At 31.1% G+C, this 24854-nt stretch overlaps 6 protein-coding genes across 10 annotated transcripts; 2 read left to right on the top strand and 4 right to left on the bottom strand.

The window, feature by feature from the left end:
* Positions 1 to 287: 287 nt before the first annotated feature.
* Positions 288 to 3312, bottom strand: LOC117221638 (MAPK regulated corepressor interacting protein 2). Its single transcript, XM_033472738.2, has 6 exons — positions 3069 to 3312; positions 2890 to 2974; positions 2479 to 2597; positions 2233 to 2301; positions 1898 to 1951; positions 288 to 1503 (listed from the first exon to the last, which is right to left on the bottom strand). Exons 1-6 carry the CDS (start codon positions 3118 to 3120, stop codon positions 1433 to 1435), a joined length of 450 nt encoding a protein of 149 aa, XP_033328629.1. The 5' UTR covers positions 3121 to 3312; the 3' UTR covers positions 288 to 1432.
* An 850-nt stretch (positions 3313 to 4162) lies between these two features.
* Positions 4163 to 9388, bottom strand: LOC117221639 (TOM1-like protein 2). 3 transcript variants are annotated; one of them, XM_033472741.2, is made up of 9 exons: positions 9112 to 9388; positions 8688 to 8857; positions 7988 to 8269; positions 7641 to 7907; positions 7245 to 7542; positions 7047 to 7167; positions 6938 to 6968; positions 6317 to 6367; positions 4163 to 6113 (listed from the first exon to the last, which is right to left on the bottom strand). In XM_033472741.2, exons 1-9 carry the CDS (start codon positions 9158 to 9160, stop codon positions 5916 to 5918), a joined length of 1467 nt encoding a protein of 488 aa, XP_033328632.1. In that variant the 5' UTR covers positions 9161 to 9388; the 3' UTR covers positions 4163 to 5915. The 3 variants fall into 3 exon arrangements, with proteins under 3 accessions (XP_033328632.1, XP_033328630.1, XP_033328631.1); XM_033472739.2 differs by having other exon boundaries at positions 6839 to 6968; positions 9112 to 9380; XM_033472740.2 differs by lacking the exon at positions 6317 to 6367 and having other exon boundaries at positions 6839 to 6968; positions 9112 to 9384.
* A 1698-nt stretch (positions 9389 to 11086) lies between these two features.
* On the top strand, positions 11087 to 15894 carry armi (probable RNA helicase armitage). 2 transcript variants are annotated; one of them, XM_033472709.2, is made up of 8 exons: positions 11087 to 11224; positions 11294 to 12142; positions 12261 to 13146; positions 13281 to 13601; positions 13698 to 14053; positions 14354 to 14923; positions 15006 to 15251; positions 15329 to 15894. In XM_033472709.2, exons 2-8 carry the CDS (start codon positions 11324 to 11326, stop codon positions 15650 to 15652), a joined length of 3522 nt encoding a protein of 1173 aa, XP_033328600.2. In that variant the 5' UTR covers positions 11087 to 11224; positions 11294 to 11323; the 3' UTR covers positions 15653 to 15894. The 2 variants fall into 2 exon arrangements, with proteins under 2 accessions (XP_033328600.2, XP_033328598.2); XM_033472707.2 differs by having other exon boundaries at positions 13281 to 14053.
* eIF3e (eukaryotic translation initiation factor 3 subunit E) lies at positions 15815 to 18734 on the bottom strand. Of its 2 annotated transcripts, none has more exons than XM_033472711.2 (9): positions 18539 to 18734; positions 18360 to 18476; positions 18040 to 18201; positions 17761 to 17883; positions 17443 to 17675; positions 17240 to 17357; positions 16933 to 17144; positions 16580 to 16847; positions 15815 to 16251 (listed from the first exon to the last, which is right to left on the bottom strand). In XM_033472711.2, exons 1-8 carry the CDS (start codon positions 18626 to 18628, stop codon positions 16589 to 16591), a joined length of 1314 nt encoding a protein of 437 aa, XP_033328602.1. In that variant the 5' UTR covers positions 18629 to 18734; the 3' UTR covers positions 15815 to 16251; positions 16580 to 16588. The 2 variants fall into 2 exon arrangements, with proteins under 2 accessions (XP_033328602.1, XP_033328601.1); XM_033472710.2 differs by having other exon boundaries at positions 16610 to 16847.
* A 949-nt stretch (positions 18735 to 19683) lies between these two features.
* UQCR-C1 (Ubiquinol-cytochrome c reductase core protein 1) lies at positions 19684 to 22318 on the top strand. Its single transcript, XM_033472966.2, has 7 exons — positions 19684 to 19843; positions 20285 to 20503; positions 20578 to 20963; positions 21036 to 21229; positions 21334 to 21503; positions 21572 to 21826; positions 21892 to 22318. Exons 1-7 carry the CDS (start codon positions 19775 to 19777, stop codon positions 22030 to 22032), a joined length of 1434 nt encoding a protein of 477 aa, XP_033328857.2. The 5' UTR covers positions 19684 to 19774; the 3' UTR covers positions 22033 to 22318.
* A 73-nt stretch (positions 22319 to 22391) lies between these two features.
* Positions 22392 to 24796, bottom strand: Mob3 (MOB kinase activator 3). Its single transcript, XM_033472968.2, has 5 exons — positions 24340 to 24796; positions 23939 to 24089; positions 23638 to 23865; positions 23459 to 23574; positions 22392 to 23385 (listed from the first exon to the last, which is right to left on the bottom strand). Exons 1-5 carry the CDS (start codon positions 24382 to 24384, stop codon positions 23230 to 23232), a joined length of 696 nt encoding a protein of 231 aa, XP_033328859.1. The 5' UTR covers positions 24385 to 24796; the 3' UTR covers positions 22392 to 23229.
* Positions 24797 to 24854: the final 58 nt, after the last annotated feature.

The raw sequence follows: 24854 nt of genomic DNA, 5'->3' as shown, positions 1-24854 counted from the left end.
TAAAAAATAACTAACTACATATTATATAATATAAGACAGTATATAAAATGAAAGTTCGTTTTAATAAGATATAAAATATGGAATGATATAATATATATATATATATAATACGTAATAATAAACAATACACATAGACTGTCATTTTGCTACACTTTAACATTTTTATTTACTATTGAGATTGTTATTATAATTGTGCGAAGCATATGATTAAATTATTAAAGTTATCTCTCTTATGAAATAATTTTTTAAATTAATAATGGTGTAGAAATTAAAATGGTTAAAAAAAGTTTTTAATATATAAATTTGTATTTATTTATAACTGCGTGATTCAGCCTTAAATGGCCAAATATTGCACTACATTTTGACTACTTTCACAAACTCTGCTTTTCAAAATTATATTATATTTCATACTATGGCCTTATATAATTAATCTGTGCAGTGGAAATCAAAACTAAAAAAAAATCACTAAACCTAGAGGTGATTAATTTGAGTCAGTGTGAAATGAAAATTTTGAAAGTAGAGTTTGCAAATACATTAGGGACAAGTTTTACTTTGTCTGGCAATTGTTTGACAATCTTAAACATTATCAGTCTACAAAGTTATACTAAACAACTGCTTATGTAAAAGTATTTAGATACAATTGTCATAACAATATCAGCAATGTGTTATGCATTCACACAAACAATGTATGTAATATGTACATCATTCTATGATTAAAAATCCATTTTTTCCACACTGCATTCATACCGTCAGGGATTACTGTCTGTACTTAACCCTATTTGGTATGCTTTCAGGAGATATATCTTCACCTTCATTATTTTAAAAACCTATAAATGTTTTTAATAACGAAATCGTCGGTCTCATATTGTGTTCCGTTAAATTTCTTTAATTTGAATTTCATATTATTTTTATACTTAAAGGAAGTTCTGTACACTTTTACACTTTTTAAAATCGGAACAGCCTTAAAAATATGAAGCAACATTTAAGAAATAAAATTCCTTAACTTTTATGCGTTGTTGCATTGTGTATTTTGCAATGTATTTTGTAATGTATTTTGTAATGAAAATACTTATTTGATCAATGTAAATTATTTGAAATGAGAATGTCTGATACGTATATATATGCATTTATAAAAAATTTCCAATGATTGAGTTTGATGCTAAACTTGTACAAAAACAATTTCGTTTATAATGTAATAGAAAAATGTATAAAATCATTTATGTATTTATATGAGACTGTAGATTCACCGATTGAAATTCCATGGTAGCTTGCTAACCAGGGTTCATCTTTACACTTCCAGTTCAACACTATGAAATAATTCAGTTATTCTTAACTTGCATTTACAATTTGAAATAGACTAATCTTCTCAACACTGTTCACCATTCTGTACTACTTCAAAAATCTTCGTAACTTGTATCAACTTTTTTTTGTCTCAGAGCGATTTTGTAATGTTGTTAAATAATCGCTTGCCCCACCAAGATTCCAAATCGAACGGTTTAAAGTCTGAAATACCACAATTACATGAAAGCTTATACAATTGTAAAATAGAAATATATTCTTTGTATGAAAAAAGATTTCATAAATTTAATTATGTAGAAATTACATAGATAAATTCTGTAGCTATAAGGAAAAACATCGCAAATTACTATTTCAAAAAATTTAAGTTAATGCACAAATTCTATAGACTTAAAAAAAATTATGCAATTTTAAACACTACTAATAGAAAGTATTGGTGATCAGAACTTTAAATAATAATATTTTGGAAGTGAACTTGCAGCGTACTTCCTTGCAGCCACAGAATTAATTGTGTAATTATGCTTTTTATAAGAATAAATATTATTTTATATATATAATATATTCTATATACATCTGTTTAGAATAAATAACTAAAACTAACCTTGGAGACTATCATTTGGTTCTCCATCATTATAATACACTATAGAGTTTGGACCTAAAATACAAATTCAAGTGAAGTTATAAACACTTGATGAACTTTTAAATAAAATTTATGTTTAACTATTTGCTTAAATGAAAAGTTATAATATTTTTTAATACATTTATGAACATTAATGAAGGTAAAAATTAGGGATGCCAATCTAAGGCAGATCTTTGAAAGATCTATCTTTTATGGACATTTTTATGGATGTCAATCTAGAGCTAATTTTTGAAAGATCAATCTTTTATGGGCATTCCTGGTACAAACTGCATTGTACAACACATAATATAACTTACTGGAAGGCTCTGAACAGTCAGAACCATCGGAAGATTCACTTCTTTGCCTTGTATTTACCTGATTCCATGCTAAAAAATAAAACTGTAGATTTAATACATATTTTCTATAGATGTGCAACATTATATATAATGCAAAATATATAAAAATACATGTATATATTTTCCCATAGATTTAAAAAGTTGTAAAAGAGCATTATAAAATTGTGTATATATTCTAAAGTATAACATTAAATTTTTTCAACCTACATTCATAAACAAATTTAATAAGTTCCTCATGTTGTGGCGTGATAACTTCTTGCATTTGATGCCTATGCGAACTGAGTTTAGATTTTCCATTCATATGAAAGACTGGCTTAGGTACATGCCTGCAAATTCAAAATTGATTTTATTATATATATATATATATATATATATATATATATATATATATATATATATATTAACAGTAAGAAATATTTCAAGCCGTGTATTATATAAACGTTTCGTAGTACACATGTGTGTATGACATTTTATGTATAACTTTAATTGTGTAAAATTTCTAACATAGAGATAACATTGTTTTCGATGAAGAATTATGAATTGCGTAATGCTTAAAGTACAAGGAGAGAGGGAGAAAAGTAACAAAGTAGGGTTAAGATGGGTTAGGGCACTACTTACCGGGTGGTCTCGTGGTTATCATCAGGATCTGCTTTACGCGTTAAATCACGTAAAGTTTCCAATCTCTCAAGATTCTGACTAATTCCTGAAAAATTATGATGTTACACGAAACTAATGTCATAACTGTTTCTATATTCAAGTGTACACATAAAATATAATGATAATCGTTATATTCGTACCTCTACGAGTCTTGGCGACAATTTTGCTAGGCCCTTTTGATACAGTATACATGTTCCACGTGAGGAGAGCAGAATAATAATTGTCTATTCAAATTTTGATACCAAACCATCCGAAAATTATCTTAAGTTATTATTTTTGAATTAAGTAATTTACACAAAATTCCAAATAAGCAGTACCGAATGGATCAACCGCACGGGTTGAAATGATGAGCATGAAATACACGATGGGTGAACCACGTGACCTTAGCTCGTGGTATCGCTCGACTATGCAATAGATATATATATATATGAACATACATATGCATATATGTACAGTGAACATATTATGTGCATACATTAACACATATATATCCATTCATATACGTATGTGAATAGATGCATATGTGTGTATTCACATCAATGAAACAATTTGAAAAATTTTCAATACAAGTGCTACTACATACATATACATATGCAAATATCTTGTATGAATATGCAACTATCATTTGATATTTTTAATTGAGATCTAATTATTCAAAAAATACCTTTACATTTTGCCAATATGTAGTACATACATTTCTTACATGCACTATTGTATATGAAATGTTGGCAACAGGTGAGAAAAAATTGAAAATGCAATTCCCCATGTGATAATACATACTTATATCAAAAACTAAAATCAAACAGGACAATTACGGATTCGACTTTGTTCTTTCAGTATGTATTAACAATTGAAAATTTCTCTGATTCGCCGATAGTGGCGCGCGTGTGCCTGGTTAGTCTGTGGTAAAAGCGCATGGCGCAGATTGATTTGCATGACATTATTGGCAGTCATTTATTGTCAATAACTAAAAAATAATAACGAAATCGCAACTTTATTGCTTCTTATTTTTATCTAGCATTGCCACGAAAGTCACGATTTAAATATTTGTCCACCTGTTGCCATGTATACTCTTGTATACATATATGTATGCGTATTGTAGCAGCGACATCACAGTAGAATTATTGAAATAATAATATAAATATTTCTATCAAAGGTAAATAGAAGCTTCGTGATCATAGTATCTATTCGTACCATCTATACTGACGGATTAAAAGTGGATTTTATCAAGATATTTTGGAACTTATTAAGAAGATTTATTGTAATTTAAGAAATAATGTTACAAGTAACGAATTTCATTGAACATATAACAAGCTTGTAATTTTAAAAGCACAACAAAATTCATCGAAGTGCAAATTAATTACAATTAATTTTGCTACGTGCGATAACGAAATAATTACTTACATAGAATAGAGCAATAATTCTGAGACTCATTATTTATAAAACGGATTATAATCGCTTGTATACAGGGTATTCCGTAAGTGGTTATTAAATTAATAAAGATCTGATTGTATATGTACAAATAAGAAAATTGATGTGGCATAATAAAATTTTTCAATTCCACATTTATTCTTAAGGAAACCAATTTTAAATATACCGACGAAGCAGATAACATCCTCAGCGATTCGTAAAAGTAATAAGATTCGTCGTGCGTGAATATCCTGCTTTATTGTGTATTCTTGATTATTAAATACAATAAACAGAAAACACGAGCAGAGATAGTAGTCTACACAGCGAGATCCGTTAAATCGAGAGACACGGTAAAGCAAGCATGCAGTTACGAAACGCTGCCCTGCACATGACCCGTCAATTCAGTTGACAAAAGTAAAGAAATTTTTGTTCTTTTAGGTTTTGATTTACATACGTATCCGATGTATGATAAATATGAAAAAAGTGTAAGCTTATGTACATTCTACCATAATAAAACTTAGTGCACTTAATGCTATGGTGATAGTTACTATTTCTTCAAAGTAATACATTATTAGCAAAAATATTTTAGTATTTCATTTTAAAATAAAATATTCACCATTGAAAAGAATACAATTTAGTTCATAATTTTATAAATTCAAACATTCGAAGATAATCTTCTATAATTATTATTTTGCATTCTTTTTTCCTTTTTATTATCACATTCATAAAATTGCATAAATAATCGTGATTCTATTTATCGTATTGACCATTTCGTTGAAATGAAACTGTACTTTTAAAATCACAAACATAAGAATTGCTTGGTGTCAATGTTATTCCTATAGCATAGCTTCAGAACGTATTACATAATTACTTGCAATAGCAGTACACATGATTGTAACGATACTAGCAATAATAAATTTATATTACTCTATGACAATAATACTCTTATGAAAATAAAAATTACTACATTAGTAAATACATATCATATTTATACATAATATCAAATAATAAAGACACAGTTCAATTTAACATAGAAAAATACTTTCGTCTATAGTTCGATTAAAGTTAATCATTTAAAGAAATATTTGCCGCTTTTGCATTCGGTTTGCAAGTCGGAAAAATGCAATGGTTATAAATTATTAGTTTTCATGTGACATTTCAAGGTATGAGATACAACACATTGCGACATAAATGTTATTTTTGATATAATGTGTTATATTTCATACATACAGATAACATAAATTAGTATTTCTATGTTCATGTTATATACTCGTATAACATTTATACGTAACGATAATTTTTATATGTAAAATAAGTTACTCGTTATTATGAAATTTTTACATCATAAAGAAATGCTAATTTACGGTCGCATAGTGTCAATTACATTTTTAAGTACATACAAGCGGATAGCGTTCCTCTTCTGTAACATTTTCTTTTTATTCCGAATTCAATTTTTTAATGTTTCAAAAATACCGAAGATGTTAGAAACATTAATTTATCAGAGATCTCCGATGACTGAATCATTTCAAAATGAATGTTTACCTTCTGTATAAGAAATGTAAGCGTTAAAGCAGTATTTAAAGAGCAAATAAAGATTTATCCTGATCTTTATTAATTTGACGCTGAATGTTTGAATTTCCGGAATTGGTAGTACTTCCGGTAGTGGTAGTAGTTGTAGGCAAAGTTGGTAAAGCTTCAGCCGCAGCTGCTCGTTCTGCCAAAAAACGTTCAAATTCGGACGATGTTAATGATTCCTGATCGCCATGTGCTCCTGGCTAAAAAGAAAAAAGAGAAAAACTATTAATAAATATGAATTATATTCTACAGGTATAGATTGTAGTTTACTGTATGGAGTAATATAAAACATTTTTTAAAAATATTCGAAAGCGATGACATGGCATTACATAATTTCTGAACAATTATAGTATAACAATCGAATTTCACAAACAAAACAACATTTGCACTACACATAACTCACCGTGTGGTCTAACCAGGCTGCCATTTCATTAAATTCAGACTCCCGGTTCAGCTATATATCAAAACAAAGAGAACATAAAATAAGAACGAACACATTAAACAAAATACAACAGAAACAAGTAAATATATGCACATATATAGGCAAAAATAAAGCATAAGGAAACGTAAGAAATAAAATTGAACTTTCCATGCTCTAAAAAGCTATGCATCAAAAGTAAGCAACTCTGGATTTATTGGACTGAAAAAAACGTGATGACTGACTTTATTATAAAAACCAATAAATTGTGATATCCTTACCTTTTATTAGGACAGATAATTTTAAAGCTTATTGTATAAATTTATAACCGAGTGATTTAAATGTGCATAATAACATTTCAACAATAAAAAGATTAATTAAAATTTAAAAGAGCACCTTTAGTATTCGTAGTAAACTTACTTTTTGTGAGTAAATAAAAAATATAATATACTTCTATTAGCTAAATGCTTTGCAATAATGAATGTAGTAAGGGTAGGGTTTACGCACAGAAGTAGCAGTAGTAGAAGCAACTGTAGAAGCATTCTGATGAGGATATTTAGGACTATTGCGATTGAGGATCGCGGTATTGAGGCTTCCTCCGCTCACCTGCTCCAAATTGTCCTCATACTTGCTACCACTGTAATAAATATAAGTTAATGATAGATACTATAGAATTCCTAGAAAAATTCAAAAAGTTTATGTTAATATTAGAAACCTGTTCTTTGTCGTTTCATATGTTGCGTTGCGCGACTGTGCAAACATATCAAATTCATCATTATCACCTTCCTTCCTTTCCTTGCGTTCAGTTCTATTTTTATCGCTACTTTCAGATATACCTACAATTTAATGTGACATGAAGTTATCATGTACCTCATATGTACCTCTCTATTCAATACGAATAAAATGTACTTACCCATTCCTGTTACCTTCTTCTCCAAAGCATCAGTTTCATCAGATAAATCTATAAGTGAATCTGCTTCTTGTTTCTTAGAAGCTGTCATAGAATCACCATTTGGTGGGTGACCAATTGTTTGTGCTAAAATGGTTCTAGCAGCCACTGCTACATTTTTTGTATATCGTAAATAACGTAAAAACAAATTATTTAATTCGTCGTTAATGCGCAATAATTCTGCTGTCATTTCATCATGTGCTAGTTTTCCAATTAAATCAACAACTCGTTCTTGCATCAATTTACATGTTGAATGTAATTCCTACAACATGGAATTATTTCAATATAATTTATAAAAATCAATGAAAGATTGTATAGTATATGATACATTCATACATATTCTGTACAATATATACGTACAGTTAGGAGTTCTAGATCTGCAGCATCTGGTTGTTGATTGTTACTTTGATCCGAACTTGTAAAGTATGCCAACATTTCTGATAAAACGCGCATGTTCTCTTGTACAAAATCAAGTTCGCTTTGTAATTTAGCCATCTGATGTTCGTTCAACTGAGTCACTTGTAGCGATGGTGGAATTTGAGATTGTTGAACTTGCGTCGTCGAAGATACAGATTGTTGTTCAGCTGTGGGAACGTTAACATTACTCTGCTCCAACTCAGGTACACTCTATAATAGTAATTACGCATGAAGAATAAAAAGTTGTATTCTAATTGATTCGTAATTTCTTAATATTATGACAGTCTTACTCTTTCTGGTGTAATAATAGGGGCCAAAGCATCCAAATCTGTCATTGGAAACTGTATACCTCTTACTTTTAATTCTTGATAGACTCTTACAACTCCTTGCGTATGTGGCTGATGACGGAAAGTTTCTGCCCATGTTTGAATCAAACTCAAAACTTTCTCTTGTACTGCAGTTGGTGGCTCGTTTTTTGGGCCAATTAGTTGAACGAGTTCTTGTACAAAATCTCGTGAACAAGCAAGAGAATGAAAACATTTCCCACAATTTTTTACACATGTTTCCAGTACCTGAATTCATCAATATTATTTTATGAAAATCCATGCATGTTATCGTTGCTATAAGTATATATATTATATTAACAAAGTACAATTAAAAGATAGTGCTGAATTTCATTATATACATATATAAATGTAGGATATTTCTTTATTTTTTACTTTATATCATTATTTCATTTTTGTTCTATTAATCTATATTTGATACGTAAGTATAATATTGCGGGAGTTAATTTCTCAAAACCTGATCCTACATAAATATAAGCAATTACTAGTTTACAAAAACGAATTAAAATTCTTATCAAATATCTGTAAGCATGAATTATTACTTAAATAAAAAAATAAATACATTTCAAATTACTTTATAATATAAAAAATACTGTATTTATCTTGTTCAAAATATAAAAATAATACCACATATTTAAATACTAACAGTGAGAGTATACATGAATATAGTATAATTTTTTCCAGCAGATTGATTGAGTCTACGCTTAATTGCTTTAATTGCATCTCTTGGCCCATCCTCTGTTTCATTGATAATATCACAAATTTCCATGTTAAGAGTCCAATTCTCACTTGGCAAACTACCATCTGTAGCTTGCTCTGTAATAAAGCAGACAGTTATTATATGCATAAATAATTTTTACTTATCTTTTATGTAAAATATTTGATAGATTATAATTAAAGATATCATATATGTACATTATTAGAACAAGTTCGTAAAATACAGACATTGAAACATGTTGATATACGACCAGAAAAAGCTATTTACGTAATACTTATAAATTAATTCTTTGCGTATATTTAATTGATTAATATATGTAATATACTTAAACAAAGATAAATAAGAAACTTACCTATCTTCTGACCTACTGGTGTTGAAAGTGGACTGAGAAAAAACGACATTGTTGCACGATATATGGAACTGTTTCAATATTCAATAACGTAACTTTGACTCACTTGTGCATATATAAGGCACGTAACAACTTTTAACAGGAACAATATTTGATAATTTACAAATTTCTTGTTCCGCTGAATGACAGTATCATATGACCCATACTACGATATAGACAGACGTCAAAGTGTCAAAAACACAACCAATCATATACAGTTTTTCATATATTGTATTATGATTGGTTATAGCTTTTTTAAAACGCAGTTATTTAGAAAACAAATTTCGACCTAAAAATGGACGAAAATATAGATTTCAATGAAAATTTCTTAGTAAGCTTAAAAGTCTAAATACAATTAGATGTTCATAAATTCGACGTACGACAAAGACTAAATGTATTGAATTAATATTACTTGAAATAGTTTTTAATGTAAGAAATTCCAAAGATAAAATAGGAATCAAAATTTGTACAATTTACATTTCACTTAAAAATATAAATATATAACACAATCGTATCTATATAAATACATACACGTATGTATGCATGCAGCCTTGCAACGTAGATGCATCATACTCTACACAAATTAGTACATATGAATGTGTACGTAGATAATTTCTCTAGTGGCGAAACAACGAAACAGCGGAACGACAAAAATGAGAGTCCTTTCTTATGCCGTGATATTTAATGATTGATTCACACACTCGCATTACAGAGAACAACATGTACATGTGTACACACACACATATATGTATTAAATATAAACCACGGTGTAAGAATAAAAGGTGGTCTGACGCCATCCCCACTCCTGTGATCTTAATAAGGCAATTCTGATTTTGCTCACTAGGTGCTCTAGTGAACCTAAGATCTCACTGACAAGAGCTTGTATGCGTGTAGTATGCGTGTAGAATAACTTGATATACTTTAAGCACGTACGCACGTATATCTAATACAATGATTTAACTTGGTACAAATACAATAATAGGTCTTACTTTTGCACACCTTCAGACCGTAGCTTGATTCGTTAACGAGAGTCGGTACAGAAATTTTCTTTATTCTGACTGGCTGACGATTCACTGTTGAGACAGGATTCACTGTGGATTGGGTGCACAGTAAAATGATGGAGATGTGCGCGTCACCTTAAGGAATAAAAAAAAAACATGCAGGAGTATGTCTCATTACTGTATACCAATTAATATATATATAAATTGTCATATAATTATTTATTATTAATGTTAGTTCATACATTCGAAACATATCTTAATGTGCATCGAGTATCGTTCGCAAATTCGCTGGCAAAGGTTGAGAATCCCACGAGGCGAAAAGTACAAGTTGAATATCGCGCCGCGTGTTTCTGATGGAGTACGTACGGATGCGCGAAATGAGTGAGACCGCAAACACGGTAAAACAAGAGGGTCTAGGTTTCTCGACCGTATGGACGCTTACCATAGAGCTCGCTGGATACGTTCTGCTCACGTGATCATCTCTAGTTCTGTTTCTAAAGCAACTGCACGAAGGTGGTCGTGCAATAGAATTCTTGGATTGGAGAAGAAGAAGTTCTTGAATTAAGAGACGACTGTACATATGTACATGTGCTATAATAACCAGAGGTTCGATACATATGTAATACATACTCATGTTCACTATTGCTCAGTACTCAGGCATATTTAAGTGGGTTAGGTGAGCTCCAAGCAAGTACATAAACGTAGCATAGGGTGCTTTAGTTTGTGGCACCTCAGAGCTGCTCAGTGTTACTCAGAACTCAGAGAGTATAGTTATGTATCTTCAGAAATCATATTCGTTTCAATGTCTCCTAATGTAAAATTATGAATTCTTCTGCTTTGTCATCTGGTACTTTGGGACATTCATCAGGGCAGAGAGCGTCCGGATCTCAGGATTCAGAACTAACTTCTAATGGAAATCAAACATGGACAATCTTAAATCAGATGAATTCTAAATTACAAGAACGAAGGGAAAAGAGACTTTTACTTCAAGAGTTGCACCTAAAACGTGTTCAGTCATTGAGGAAGGAATTAGATTATATTAAAGCAACAGAGTGGAGGTATCAGCCAATTGATCGGTATGTATTAACTATTAACATTTAGTTCTTGATGTTCTATTGAAGTATTAATTACAATGACATTTACAGGTATATGGATAGAAATAATAGAAATTGAACATGTTGTCGTTATTATATAACTTTGCAAAGTACGTTGTAGGAGATAAATTATCCACTAAAAGTAATGATATAGATGAAATTAACGATGTTATAGCTCGCATTGAAAGTATGAAGGAAGATATACAAAAAGAGGAATACTTTAATAAGAATGATGGTTCTTACAAAACTGGGAAAGTTACTTTTGTTTCAACTGATTATGTTATGGTTGATAATTTATATATATATGATGTAACAGAAGACTGTACAGTAAATAATTTAAAAATAGGTGATAAGGTTTATTATTTAAGCTTGAAAGAAGATCAAGAGAATGATTATAAAATAAAAAAAATTATTTATGTAGTAGATGAATCATGGGATGATATGGTTGCAGAATCTCAAGTAGAATTTAATGAAACAGATATATTTAGTAAATGTATGGTCGGCAAAGTAGTAGAATGCCAAAACCGACAGTTAATCATTGAACCGAATCGCATATCTGTTAATTTGAACAACGTACAATCAGAGTTTGTTCCTGTAATTGGAGATTGGTTACAGATAGAAGCAGATGTGAAGACTAGTAGTGACAGTTCTGATTTGAATGAAGAGATTTTAAAGATAAGAAAAATACAATGTTTACGATCAAAGTTGGACCTAGGAACCATAACCAGTTATGACTCTGTTAAAGAAATTGGTGCTATCGATAAAGAAATTGTATTTAATAAAAGAATATGTGATTCAGGTTATAATCCTTGTGTTGGAGATAAAGTAATCAGTGACAGTATTGAAAGTGACCAAGGATTTTATACATGGCGGTCATTGTCTGTTGTTCCAATAGTTCAAGTAAGTTTGAAAGTTTATATTTATTTTTGTTTTATTAAGTTCTCAAAAGTCTGAGACAACAAACATATTAAAAGTATTAATAATATTCAATGTGATAGAGAAAAGATTTATATTTTAGGTTTCAAGAAAAAATATTCTACCAACAATATGTAATACACCTGTAACAAAACAAAATTTGAATGAACTTTTGAAAGATAAATATGGAATAGTAATCACTGATAACTTAAATATTGATCTAAACGTGTTAGAAGAAAAGAAAATATCTGTTACAATAGAAAACACGAGTGACATACCCCGTGTATTAAAAAGAGGTTGTTTCATGATAAAGAAAGCTCAGTCACAACTAGAATTAGTGCAGCCAATAAAACCCAATACAAATTTGGTATTAAATCCTTCGACTACATTGACTTATATATTTAAATGTAAAGCAAAATTTGTTGGTATAAGTGAAGAACTGTTTACTTTTAACTTTAAAGATTTTGAAATTGGAAGAGTGTTTCGTATAACAGTTAAACCTATAAATACAGAAAAGAAAATATACTCTAACATCAGTAATAATACAGCAAGCAAAAAATATCATATACCTGATATAGATGAATGGGATCAATCAACATATATTCCAGGCATTCGGCCATGTAAACCACCATCATTTATTAAAGTACGTAATGCAATATTCAAAGTACCTAAGCGTTATTGGGATTTAATATTGTCATGTTTGAATGAAAAAAAGTCACAGTCCGAATGTATACATGATGTAGAAAATGCTGTACCTGTTTTATTAGGCAGACTTACATTTCAATCGTATAAAGACCGATTTCATGCTTTACTATACTTTGAAGAAATTACTCAAGCAATAAATATGCAACAATACAGCATTGAAAGTACAATTATGAGATCTTGTGGCGAATATTTGATGATGGAAGTACCTGGTCTTGCTGAGAAACGTCCATCACTTCTTATTGGTGACAAAGCTGTAGTATCCTTCAAATGGGATAGTTCTCATGGTATGTTTATAGCTATTAGTTCATTATGTGTAAGCAGTGCATGTTCTTACTATTTTTTTATATAACACTTGATATTGAATTTTATAAACAAAAATCTTATATTTGTCTTATGTGTTTGTTCATATTTAAAATAGGATCACGGAAGTATGAAGGGTTCATACATAAGGTTACAAGTTCAGCGATTTTTTTGAAATTTCACCAGAAATTTCATGAAGAATATAATAGTGAAGAGTGTCAGGTGACGTTTAAATGTTCCCAAACTACTCTACAGCGATGTCATAATGCGATTAATATAGCTACTAATCGTTTGGGACTGAACTTTTTATTTCCAACTTGTGTAACTGAAAAAGACTCTCAATTGAATCTTGAAGAAGATGAATTATCAAGTGAGATAATCCCAAAGCTGATGACTCATCAAAAAACTGATTCTATATCATCAGAGTCTTCTTGTACAAGTACTAATACATCCATGAGTAATAGATCTAGTAATACTTCAACCTCATCCAACAAAATATCAGTTGTAGAAAGGTTATTTAATGTCAAATCAACAGAAATCAGTCCAGACAAAAATTCAAAGCCGATAACATCAATCCTTTCTGAAAATACTGAGTTGGAACCATATATTTCTCAAGTGAGAAAACGAAAATTGATTTGGTTCAACAAAAGTTTGAATTACTATCAGAAGGAAGCTGTGAGGAACATACTGAAAGGACATGCACGACCATTACCTTATGTAATATTTGGACCTCCTGGTACTGGGAAAACTATTACGCTTTGCGAAGCAATTGTGCAGATATTTTCAACAATGCCAAGCAGTCGACTATTAATTGCAACACCATCTAATAGTTCAGCCAATCTAATAGCTGAAAGACTGTTAGATAGTAAAATTCTTAAACCTGGTGACATGGTATTTCATATACAAATTAAGTTCAAAATCATGACAATCAAATTTGCTTGTGTTTCATTAAGGGGGTATTCTGATAGTAGTATTTCTTTGTGAATTTTAAGACATACCGTTTAAATCATATGTTTTCGAAACCCTATTTTTTAAGAAACTAAGAGATTAAGAAGAAGGTAAATTTTCTTCAAACTTCTCGGTTAGAATACCTCCTTAAAAAACATTAATTTGTATAGTCTCATTCTTACTATAATAGTATGAATAAATAAAGTCAACTCGATCATTATTTACAGTTTGTATGTTTAATAGGTACGGCTTGTAGCTCATCACTGTATAGGCAGTGATTTAATACCTGACAAGTTATTGCCATATTGTGCTACTGCAGAATTAGCAGAAGAGGGGACACATGAAAGAAGAAAATATAATGGAGTAGGGCCAAGATTAAATTGTACTATGAGCATACTTGGACGACATAGAATTACTATTGGTACATGTATCGCACTAGGAATATTGCACAACATAGGTTTTCCTCATGGACATTTCACTCATGTGCTAGTTGACGAAGCTGGACAGGCAACAGAACCAGAAATTATGATTCCACTGAATTTTATACATTCCGATTATGGGCAAGTAGTGCTCGCAGGCGATCCATTACAACTCGGCCCAGTTGTACAAAGTAACATAGCTAAATATTTTGGCTTAGATGAATCATTTTTAGTGAGATTATTACGACATTTTCCATATCAAAAAGATCCTAATGGTTTTCAAACTAATTATGATCCACGTCTTGTCACAAAATTAATCATTAATTATCGAAGTTTACCAGAAATTGTTGAGTTATCAAGTTCCATGTTTTATGACTGCGAATTAAAACCACATGTATGTATGGATATAATAATATTATATGCTGTTAAAATTATACTTTATAAATTATTAATAGAGATCTAATCAAACAATGTAGGTATCCTCTGAAAATAGTAAAGAAGCAAATCTTTTACGCACATTAGCTACCGAATTACCAACAAAAGAAGGATTACCACCAGCCATAGTTTTTCATGGTATAGCTGGAGAAAATTGTAAAGACTACGATAGTCCTAGCTGGTATAACCCTGAAGAGGCTACGCAGGTATATCTTTATGTACTGAAACTGTACGAATGTGGTCTTCTGCCGAATGATATTGGAATTATAACTCCTTACCAAAAACAGGTTAAACATTTAAGATTTGAGAATTTCGAAAATAAATGTAAATTTATATCTTATTTATTCCAATTTTTTTTTCATAGGTTCTCGAAATTCGTGATTTACTTATGCAATTTGATGTGGAGTTACCAAAAATTAGTAGTGTCGAAGGATTTCAAGGTCAAGAGCGTAATGTTATCATCATCTCGGCTGTTCGGTCTTCTCTGAAAATTTGTGGAGATGATAAATATTCTCTTGGATTTGTTGCTTGTCCCCGAAGACTGAATGTTGCAATTACACGTGCTCGTGCTTTAGTAATAATTCTTGGAAATCCAAGACTTTTAGTTCAAGATCCATACTGGAGAAGTGTCTTACAATATTGTATCGATCATGATTCTTATACTGGTCTGAACTTCTTATTTACGTAACAAATAGATTTGAACAATCTCTTGGCACATATCATGATATACTAATTTTTTAAAATTTAGTCTTTTTTTGTACATGCCATTTTATATACACCATTATTCATCTTGTATTCCTCATTTTTTGTTTTTACGAAGAAATGACATCGATAATAATGATTAAAACAGTACTTTCAAAAGGAGTTTATTTTCAAATGTATTTCAAAATGTGTAATAAAATTTTCTTCAAAACGTTTGAAGTTATGGAATTTTCAGAATTGTTTAATTATAGAATAAATAGGTTCCTTTTCGAATATATATTAAAAAATTTCGATGTGGAAAGTATATAAATTGTTCTTGCTGCAGATGTATATGTTACTAGAAATAGTATTTGTATCGCAATGTATATGAATACATTATATTCACGCAAATATATTTTTATTCTATCATTCAGTTTTTTACCAAAATTGTGAGAATAAAAACATATTCACGAATATATTATTGTGTAGTTTTGCTATATCTGCTGTGTGTTGTTAATGTTCAGCTTACGTTTGAAGGTACTTCAAATGCCTTCTTTAACGGTATCCATGCCTTCTTTACAAATCCAGATTCCAAGAATTTTTGTACTGTAAAAAAATTTAGTTTTTTTATAACATATGTAAATAAAACAATTTAAAATATTTGGAAAAACAACGTTTTTTGGTTTTATGTACAGATTTACTCGATCACTGCATAATATCTTACGTATTCTATATATGTTACTTTATATTATACGAGAGTGAAATGCATAAATTAACAATGCAATAATTAAAAAAGAAAGTGAATGAAAAATGATTGAAGAACCTAATTGAAGTTTCCAAAACAAAACGACGAAGAGAATTAATTTGAATTAATTAAATGACTGAAACCAAGGAAAACGCTGATGTGTGAAAAATGATTATGAATGATACTGACCTTATGTAGTTAGTTCCACATTATACTTACGGGATCTTGATTTTTAGCTTTCAGTTTACGTTCAATCAAGTTTTCTAACGCTTCACTTCGCACACTCAGTGTTTCAATTTTTTCAACTAGTTGTTGATATGGTGATGCAGGTTGTCCACCCATCACAACATGACCTAGTTTACTGTCTATTTTGGCATCTAATCTTGCATTACGTATTAAATTGACGATCCAACATTCTGCTACATCTGCTTTCATATTTAATTTCTCTGCTAACATTCTATAAGACAAAAATATATTGTACAAATATTCGAAATGTCTCCCTCTCTTACTTGTAATATATGTGAAAAATTATGTTACTGTACCCGATGCTGATACACTGATGAATACGACAGAATGTTTCAAAGATCATTAAACGAGCATTCTCTACAAATTCACCTAATAATGCAATCAAGAAAAAGTCATTAAATACAACTGTTTGACATTCTTGCAATTTTTGCCTTGCTCCATCAAAATCAAAATTGACATATAGATGTTCCAAAAATTCTGTAATTGGGTCACGGTATGTATACGATTCCTATTAATAAGATGAAAGAAGATAAAGCAAGATGATGATATGTTACATATTATAAAAGTAAATAGTACCAGTTATATAAATAAAACTTTCTATACCTGTTGTATTACTTTTACAAGATCTTTCAATATAGATCGCCTAGAACGATTGACAATGACAGCTGCTGCTAAATATCTCAATATATGAGGACACATTGTTTGAATAGCATTTAGGTAACTAAAATTTTTATATAAAATTTAATTTTTCTTTCTGTATTTGATACATTGTTCACAATATATCAGCGACAAAAATGTATACTTACTGTGGTCTATACAGAAACATTTCTATGATCAAATCTCTACCTTTCACATGATTGAAAAATACAAATAAGCTCCAATGAATGAGCCATGTTCGCTGTTGTAATATTTGAAGAGAATTTCCTATAACATTACTATCAATATATTCTCTTAGCTTGTTCACATCCTCTAATGCAGTTTCCCAGTTTTGTACTAAAATTTCTGATGCCAATTTGCCCCAAAGAACATTCAAATAATTCTGAAAATGAACGATGCTATTTATAAAAAAAACCACTAGTTTTTCAAAAATAATTGTACACACATTAGACTCGCTGCAATCATACCTTATCTGTTGGCGGCATTATAAGCATATAGAAATATAAATATGACGTCGAAACAGAGTAGTTGCCACATTCATAACGATATTTTGCTAACTTCACAAAACTATCCATCATTTCCACTCTAAACTATTAACATATAGTAAATAAATTATACACTTATAGTGTAATACATTATTTTGATGAAGATATTTTTTAGTAAAATAATATTATATTTTCTAGCATATAATTCTTCATCAATATAATTAATGAATGTTTAATGCTTTAATTTTAATATTTACTTACATCAGATTCTTGAGTCAGATAGTTATTTAATGCTTTAGAGTCTCGCATATTTTCCATCTTCTTCATAACTTCCTCATTATTCATAAGAGCAACAACAACTGATACATTATTTTGTAAAATACCAAGTTCCTGAAGAACCTCTTGTCGACGTGCTTTTAACTCCTACAACCAAAATCTTTGTAATTGTGTAACACACACATCTCTTTGTAATTGTGCAGAATTCCAAACAAAACATATAACTGGTTCATTAAATTTTAGGAGACAAATTTTAAACTAACTAGCACATCTCTCAGTAAAACACTCATGACAATTAGTCCTACCTCTGGTACTTCCAAGTTAGGATAAAGTTGTTTTCTGATATCGATAGTATAATCTATCATATTCGTCTTGCTAAGAATATCGAGCTTTGCTTGGAGCAATTCATCCTCATCGTAAATCTGAAAAGTATAATTATAACCAAAAAACACATATGGCTAAATGATCTTTTTGCATATTATACCTGTTTTGCAGATAAGAACTCCAAAAGGGGAAATACTAAATGTCGATCTAGATATTGACCTATACGTGATGTCAGATCGAATTTCGCCATTTCGATATTTCAAGAAAATTCAGTGATAACAGTTTTAATCAGAAAATATCTTAGTTGAAAGGGACTGACCACGCTCCAATTATGTATGTTAGTATCAAAAAGTATAAAATAGATAGAACAGAAAACTACTGTACATACATGTCATGCCTCACCATAGTAAGACATTTGCTTCACGATAGTATATACATACAGGGTGACCAATGATTATGTTAACCCGGAAAGGGGTGACTCTTGAGGTCATTTGGAGTAACTTTCTCCTTAGCGAAAATACAATCCGCGGCTTTGTTTACGAGTTATTGACGAAAAGCACTGACCAATTAGAGGCGAGATCAGCTAACTCGAGACGGTCGAGCCAATGAGTGGAACTGGGTTTCGTGCGCTCTCGTTGGCTGGGCTGCCGCGGATTGCATTTTCCTTGTGGAAAAAGTTACTTCAAATAACCTCAGGAATCACTCCTTTCCGGGTGTTAACATAACACCCTATATAATGTACTTGTACAATTTCTACTTATCTCAATTCCAATGACAGGCTTATACTTTCGACCTACTTTGCGTTTATCGTTGGACGTTTCAGGGAGTCACAACCGCGTGATGATTTTTAGGCAATTTCTTGAAAAGTAGAATTAAGCAATTAAAAGTAATCACAGAATAATAATCAGTAATTCTTTGGTAGGTCATACAGTATGTTTTATCCATTATTTCAAAAATTTCGTATTATTAAAAGTCTCGAACCTTTCATAAAAGTCTCTAGGCGTTTCAAAAAAGTTTTTTGGATATTTCTCGAAAAGGATCAGTGAGCAATTAAAACTAATTGATGACCAATTATGGCTAATTAAAGAGCAATTTTTTGAGCTACGGTTCATTAATATTGGTGAGCCAGATTCACACGAGTAGAAACAAGAACCATTGTACAATAATGGGTCTTATTTCTCCATACCTCTAGAGCCGCGACTTGATCCGTTAGCGAGGGTCGATATAGAAATTTTCATTGCTGGGAATGTATGTGCCAGCTTAGGGAGTAAGAAAAGCGTGCAGGCGTAGGTTCCATTACTAGACATGTAACATAGAAGTAGGAGCTCTCTTCGTGTAAGATCAGGCAGTTGCGCTTGCGCTGCGAGCAGTTGCGAGTTGCGAGGAAATCGAAAAAATGGCGATTCGTCTGTTAAAAGTTAGTTCCGCGTTGCGGACTTACAGCAATAAATCTAGTGTCATAAAGGTAATCAAATTATCAGTTTACCATTTCTCGAACATCATTGGAATAGTTTGCAACAGATCTATGATATTCGCAGCATTTTGTCGAGATTTAATATTCGTGGACTTTATTTCCTCCTTACGTAATGGGAAGAAAATTGAAAATATTAGAAAAACAAAAAAGACATAATGAATTACTGTTTAAATGACAATAAGCATGGCTGCCTGAATTGAATTTTACTGTACACGGTGGAATACTTGTGTCAAAATATTATAACCTCGATATATTCGGCTCACTCCAAAGACAGTGTTACAGTGATTTGCTGCAACTGAATTTAGACAGTTCCAAGATACAATTGATTGACATGCTGATATACTTACACTTTACTTATGTTTACTTTTGAATCACTAGAAAATCTCTCCTTGTAAGTGAATTTTGGTACTAATTTCAATGATTATTTCATAGACACAAAAGCAATGGAGGTCTACAGCATCTTCTCTGAAAGAAATCCTTCTCAATCAGCCTATAACCAAAGTGACAACTCTAGATTGTGGTATGAGGATTGCAAGCGAAGACACTGGTGCACCAACAGCCACAGTAGGGCTATGGATTGATTCTGGCAGTCGTTTTGAAAACGACGAAAACAATGGCGTGGCTCACTTCATGGAACATATGGCTTTCAAGGTGAATTATACTATCCTATTCCTAAGTCGAACATAGGTATGTAAAGTATTAATCGAATCTATTAATATCAAAAGGGGACTACCAAACGTTCTCAAACTGATTTAGAATTAGAAATTGAGAATATGGGCGCTCACTTGAATGCCTATACAAGCAGAGAACAGACAGTATTTTATGCTAAGTGTTTGTCGCAAGACGTACCAAAAGCTATAGAAATTTTAAGCGATATCATTCAAAATTCTAAACTTGGCGAAAACGAGATTGAAAGAGAACGTGGTGTCATTTTGAGAGAGATGCAGGAGGTTGAAACAAACCTTCAAGAAGTTGTTTTCGATCACTTGCACAGTAGTGCTTACCAAGGAACTCCTCTGGGCAGGACAATTTTAGGACCCACCAAAAATATCAAGAGCATTACAAGAAAAGATCTTCTAGATTATGTAAGGACATACTATGGTCCACCAAGGTAATTGTAAATGACATGTTTCCATTATATTTCTATTATACATGCACACTCAAATTTATTTCTTTTTCTCAGATTCGTTCTAGCAGGAGCCGGTGGTGTAGAACATAATGCCCTAGTAGAATTAGCCGACAAACACTTTGGTAAAATGACAGGACCGCACTACGATGAAATTCCACGTATAGATGTACCATGTCGTTACACTGGCTCTGAAATTAGAGTTCGCGATGACAGCATTCCTCTTGCGCATATAGCTATTGCTGTTGAAGGTACTGAAACTTTTATTTACCTGCATCTCTATTACACTGTTCAACAAATTTTAATGTTGTCCAGTGTTATTAAATATTAGGAATTTATAGACATTTTGTTGTAGGCGCTGGATGGGTCGACGCAGACAACATTCCTCTTATGGTTGCAAACACTTTAATGGGAGCGTGGGATCGCAGCCAAGGAGGTGGCGTAAACAACGCGAATCACTTGGCTCAAGCTGCAGCATTTTTAGGAATGTGCCACAGTTATCAAAGTTTCAACACATGCTACAAAGTACACGCTATTCTTATAGAATGATGTTACAAAGCGAGCTATTTTCTCCAAGTGTTTCTCCTTTATAGGATACTGGTCTATGGGGCGTGTATTATGTATGCGATCCCATGAAGTGCGAGGACTTCGTTGAAAACATTCAGTCTGAATGGATGAGATTATGCGTGTCGGTCACTGAAAAGGAAGTAGAACGCGCGAAAAACATTCTCAAAACAAACATGCTTCTTCAATTAGATGGAACAACCGCGATTTGCGAAGACATCGGTCGACAGATGCTCTGCTACAACAGACGTATACCTCTTCACGAACTTGAGGCCAGGATAGATGTAAGTAATGTTTATATATATTAATCATCTTTTATAAACTTTCTGTAACGAAAAATTCTTTTCAGAGCGTAACGGCTAAAACTATTCACGATGTCGGTATGAAATACATTTACGATCAGTGTCCGGTCATTGCAGCTGTTGGCCCAGTCGAGGCTCTGCCTGATTATAATGTAATACGATCATCCATGTACAGATTACGAATGTAAACGAATTCCTTTAATAGAACTTAAAACAACTCGCCCACAACGTCAGTTTCAATAAAAAATACTCGACATTAAATTGAAACTACAACTATATAGATCGTTTTACTTACATGTGAATTATTGTTACAATTTATCCCGGAATATTTATTAAGCAACTTGAAATATATCATGTAAGTTTTTATGTACATCGTAACGGTACATTGTAGTTTCATTTTAGTAATTGTTCGACAATTTGTCTCCTGCCATACGTGTATCGTCAGGCTGAAATAAAACAATTGATCTACAAGAAGTGTATCTTTTGGTTCGTAACATGGAAAAAGAAACAGATTCATGTTTAAAATTGGAATCATTTGACGTTGTCGTTCGTAATATTTATTTTTTATTTCCTAGCTCATTATATATAATAAACAAATTTCCATGTTGTAAACATACTTATTGCTTTAATAATTTGTACTCTTTCTATTTTTGTTATTTGTTCTATTTTTTCTTTTTTATTTCGGTATCTTTTATTCCATACAAAATTGTTACAGTTCTCAATGCAACTGTTAAAATACTACACAATTATTTAAGAGGCGCAAAATTATATATACAATTATGTAGTTCTATGTCGATATAAATAATGTAAAATTGTTTCATAAAATTCGATACCTAAAATTATAATTTCATCACTGAGCTGTGAAGATAAAATTACTATGGACATAGTTAGAATTTATTGCTATGACTAAGTATCCACAAAATCATGGATGTAAAGCTTCCAAAACCTTATTATATTATCTCTCAGGTTTTCACTTCAGTTTAAATAGCATTTCGCAAACGAATAATAAATGCAATCTTTTTCCTATTTAATACAATTAATCCGAAGAACATATATAGATCAGAAAATTATGATTCCAAATCAAGAAATTATTCTCCGTTGACATCATTATTATTGGATTATGAATTGAAACGTTACACGTTAGAGCTTTCTAATGAGATTCATGCCTGACTTAGTAAATTCTAATAAGAATAATTACCAAAATTGTAATACTTATTTATAATACTAAATTGTATACTAATATTTTGTTTTATCCGGATAGTAACCAATTTTTCCAGGTTATTTTTACAAAATGCTAGGAAAAGAGAGCTCTCATCTTTGTACTTATATTGAAAGAATTTTACCTCTCTTTAATTCGGTTACTTATATTTTCTTAAGTTTCGCGACTACCTAGGATTATGCGATGGTGTCTGCGTTGGCGATGTATCCTTACAAACTTTGGCAGTCATTTCAGCCAGTGGCTCTAGTTCTTTTGTATTTATTAATTCAAATTCTGTTACAAAATAGTAAAAGTGTTTATAGCATGTATTTACATGTGCTTCCTAAAACAATAATAATAGTAATAATGAATAAGAGTCTCAATGACAATATTTTTAATAGAAACATAAGACTTACTGCTCCAATAGCCACAATACGATCAAAATGATGTATATAGACATGAACAAACACTCTAAATAATCGTGTTAAAATTTTTCTACACAAAGGTACAAACGTTTTCGGAAATGGTACATCTAAAAATGAATTTTGTCATATAAAATATAGAAATTAACATTTTTAATGTTAAAACACAATACCTGTTGAAACTGGAAATATGTTTTCATTATTAATTTGTGCTTCTATCCAATCCATAAGGAGGCTAACATATTGTGGTGCTGGCAATGCAGTAGGCTTTTTATATTTTTCACCATCTGCCCATAAATATTCAAACCGAGCACCACCACTCATGGTGGGACAAGATGCAGAATCACAGTATTCAGAAATAGTACCATATATTAGATTTATTCTATTAAAGAAGTCTACCACTGAAATTATGATATTGAACATTAGAAAGAAATAGTATATGTATAATTTTTCTTTGATGAAGTCATCAAGTACCATGAACAGCGATCCAATCATTAAGATCCTCCCCAGGTGGTAGTTTCACAACAGACCTTAAATTAATCCCAGAATTAAGTGAAGCTTGTGCTTGTTTGTGCAAAGAATATCGCAACGTTCCGTGTGCAAATTTCTTCTTTGGTCTAAATGTCTAGAGTGTCGAATTGAAGGAAACATTAAGATCATAAATAATTTGTAAAATGTATTTTATAGATATAAAGACTTGCTAACAGCGTATAACAAGAAGATAATAATATTTAAATAAATTTAGATGAATAGAATAATTTTTTTGAATTCAAACCTGTCAGAACGAATATGTGCGTGGAAATAATCAATAACACTGTGTGACAGGTTAGAATACACGTTTGAATGTTAATTAAAACAGCGTACAGAGAAATTACCTTTCCTTTTTGAAAGAACTCCATAAATCCGCTTAATGCAGTCATTGCGATTCAAGTTACACTTACGCGGAACTGGCGAATAATACACAAATACCGAGGTAACCGGCAGAGCGAACCTATTTCGGTCTATGTCTATATCTACATATGTTACAAACCAAAAATCACTCCCACCCTCTTTAAATGTTTACCGTGTCTTTTCATTTTAGTACTCTTGTCACAGCTCACGATTTTTAATAAATAAATTTTTACTTATCATTCGAATGTTCTTTTTATTCTCATCCACCTTGGACAGTAGATAAGTCTGGTTTGCACCGGAATTGGTGCACGATTGTACTTTCAAAAATTTCTGTTTCTGTTCATTCGCATATTACATACAGACGTACAGTGTATGTGAACACTTTATCGGCACTCTTTTAATATTTACCTGACTGTTTCAAATGAAACCAAACGAAACAAACACAGGCAATTGCATATTATTGTCGCAAGCAAATGTAAAAAAAGAACTGACATAAATA

The sequence above is a fragment of the Megalopta genalis genome, chromosome 7 (assembly GCF_051020955.1).
Source record: "Megalopta genalis isolate 19385.01 chromosome 7, iyMegGena1_principal, whole genome shotgun sequence".
Classification (NCBI taxonomy): Eukaryota; Metazoa; Arthropoda; class Insecta; order Hymenoptera; family Halictidae; genus Megalopta; species Megalopta genalis.
Note: the sequence above shows the minus strand (reverse complement) of the source record. Positions and strands in the feature narration are given on the sequence as shown.

Excerpts from the sequence above, each read along its gene's own strand:
- armi (XM_033472707.2), top strand. The coding sequence starts at position 11,324 with ATGTTGTCGTTATTATATAACTTTGCAAAGTACGTTGTAGGAGATAAA. Across the intron at positions 14,054-14,353 it reads TTCTTAAACCTGGTGACATG|GTACGGCTTGTAGCTCATCA; the intron begins GTATTTCATATA and ends TATGTTTAATAG. Across the intron at positions 15,252-15,328 it reads TAACTCCTTACCAAAAACAG|GTTCTCGAAATTCGTGATTT; the intron begins GTTAAACATTTA and ends TTTTTTTCATAG.
- Mob3 (XM_033472968.2), bottom strand. The coding sequence starts at position 24,384 with ATGACTGCATTAAGCGGATTTATGGAGTTCTTTCAAAAAGGAAAG. Across the intron at positions 23,866-23,938 it reads TGATTGGATCGCTGTTCATG|TGGTAGACTTCTTTAATAGA; the intron begins GTACTTGATGAC and ends TCATAATTTCAG. Across the intron at positions 23,575-23,637 it reads CATATTTCCAGTTTCAACAG|ATGTACCATTTCCGAAAACG; the intron begins GTATTGTGTTTT and ends ATTCATTTTTAG.
- LOC117221638 (XM_033472738.2), bottom strand. The coding sequence starts at position 3,120 with ATGTATACTGTATCAAAAGGGCCTAGCAAAATTGTCGCCAAGACTCGT. Across the intron at positions 2,975-3,068 it reads TGTCGCCAAGACTCGTAGAG|GAATTAGTCAGAATCTTGAG; the intron begins GTACGAATATAA and ends ATAATTTTTCAG. Across the intron at positions 1,504-1,897 it reads ACCAAATGATAGTCTCCAAG|ACTTTAAACCGTTCGATTTG; the intron begins GTTAGTTTTAGT and ends GTGGTATTTCAG.
- eIF3e (XM_033472710.2), bottom strand. The coding sequence starts at position 18,628 with ATGGCGAAATTCGATCTGACATCACGTATAGGTCAATATCTAGATCGA. Across the intron at positions 17,676-17,760 it reads TAATGCCGCCAACAGATAAG|AATTATTTGAATGTTCTTTG; the intron begins GTATGATTGCAG and ends GTTCATTTTCAG. Across the intron at positions 17,358-17,442 it reads ATGTTTCTGTATAGACCACA|TTACCTAAATGCTATTCAAA; the intron begins GTAAGTATACAT and ends TAAAAATTTTAG.
- UQCR-C1 (XM_033472966.2), top strand. The coding sequence starts at position 19,775 with ATGGCGATTCGTCTGTTAAAAGTTAGTTCCGCGTTGCGGACTTACAGC. Across the intron at positions 19,844-20,284 it reads ATAAATCTAGTGTCATAAAG|ACACAAAAGCAATGGAGGTC; the intron begins GTAATCAAATTA and ends ATTATTTCATAG. Across the intron at positions 21,827-21,891 it reads AACTTGAGGCCAGGATAGAT|AGCGTAACGGCTAAAACTAT; the intron begins GTAAGTAATGTT and ends AATTCTTTTCAG.
- LOC117221639 (XM_033472739.2), bottom strand. The coding sequence starts at position 9,160 with ATGTCGTTTTTTCTCAGTCCACTTTCAACACCAGTAGGTCAGAAGATA. Across the intron at positions 7,543-7,640 it reads CAGATCTAGAACTCCTAACT|GAATTACATTCAACATGTAA; the intron begins GTACGTATATAT and ends TCCATGTTGTAG. Across the intron at positions 6,969-7,046 it reads TATGAAACGACAAAGAACAG|TGGTAGCAAGTATGAGGACA; the intron begins GTTTCTAATATT and ends TATTTATTACAG.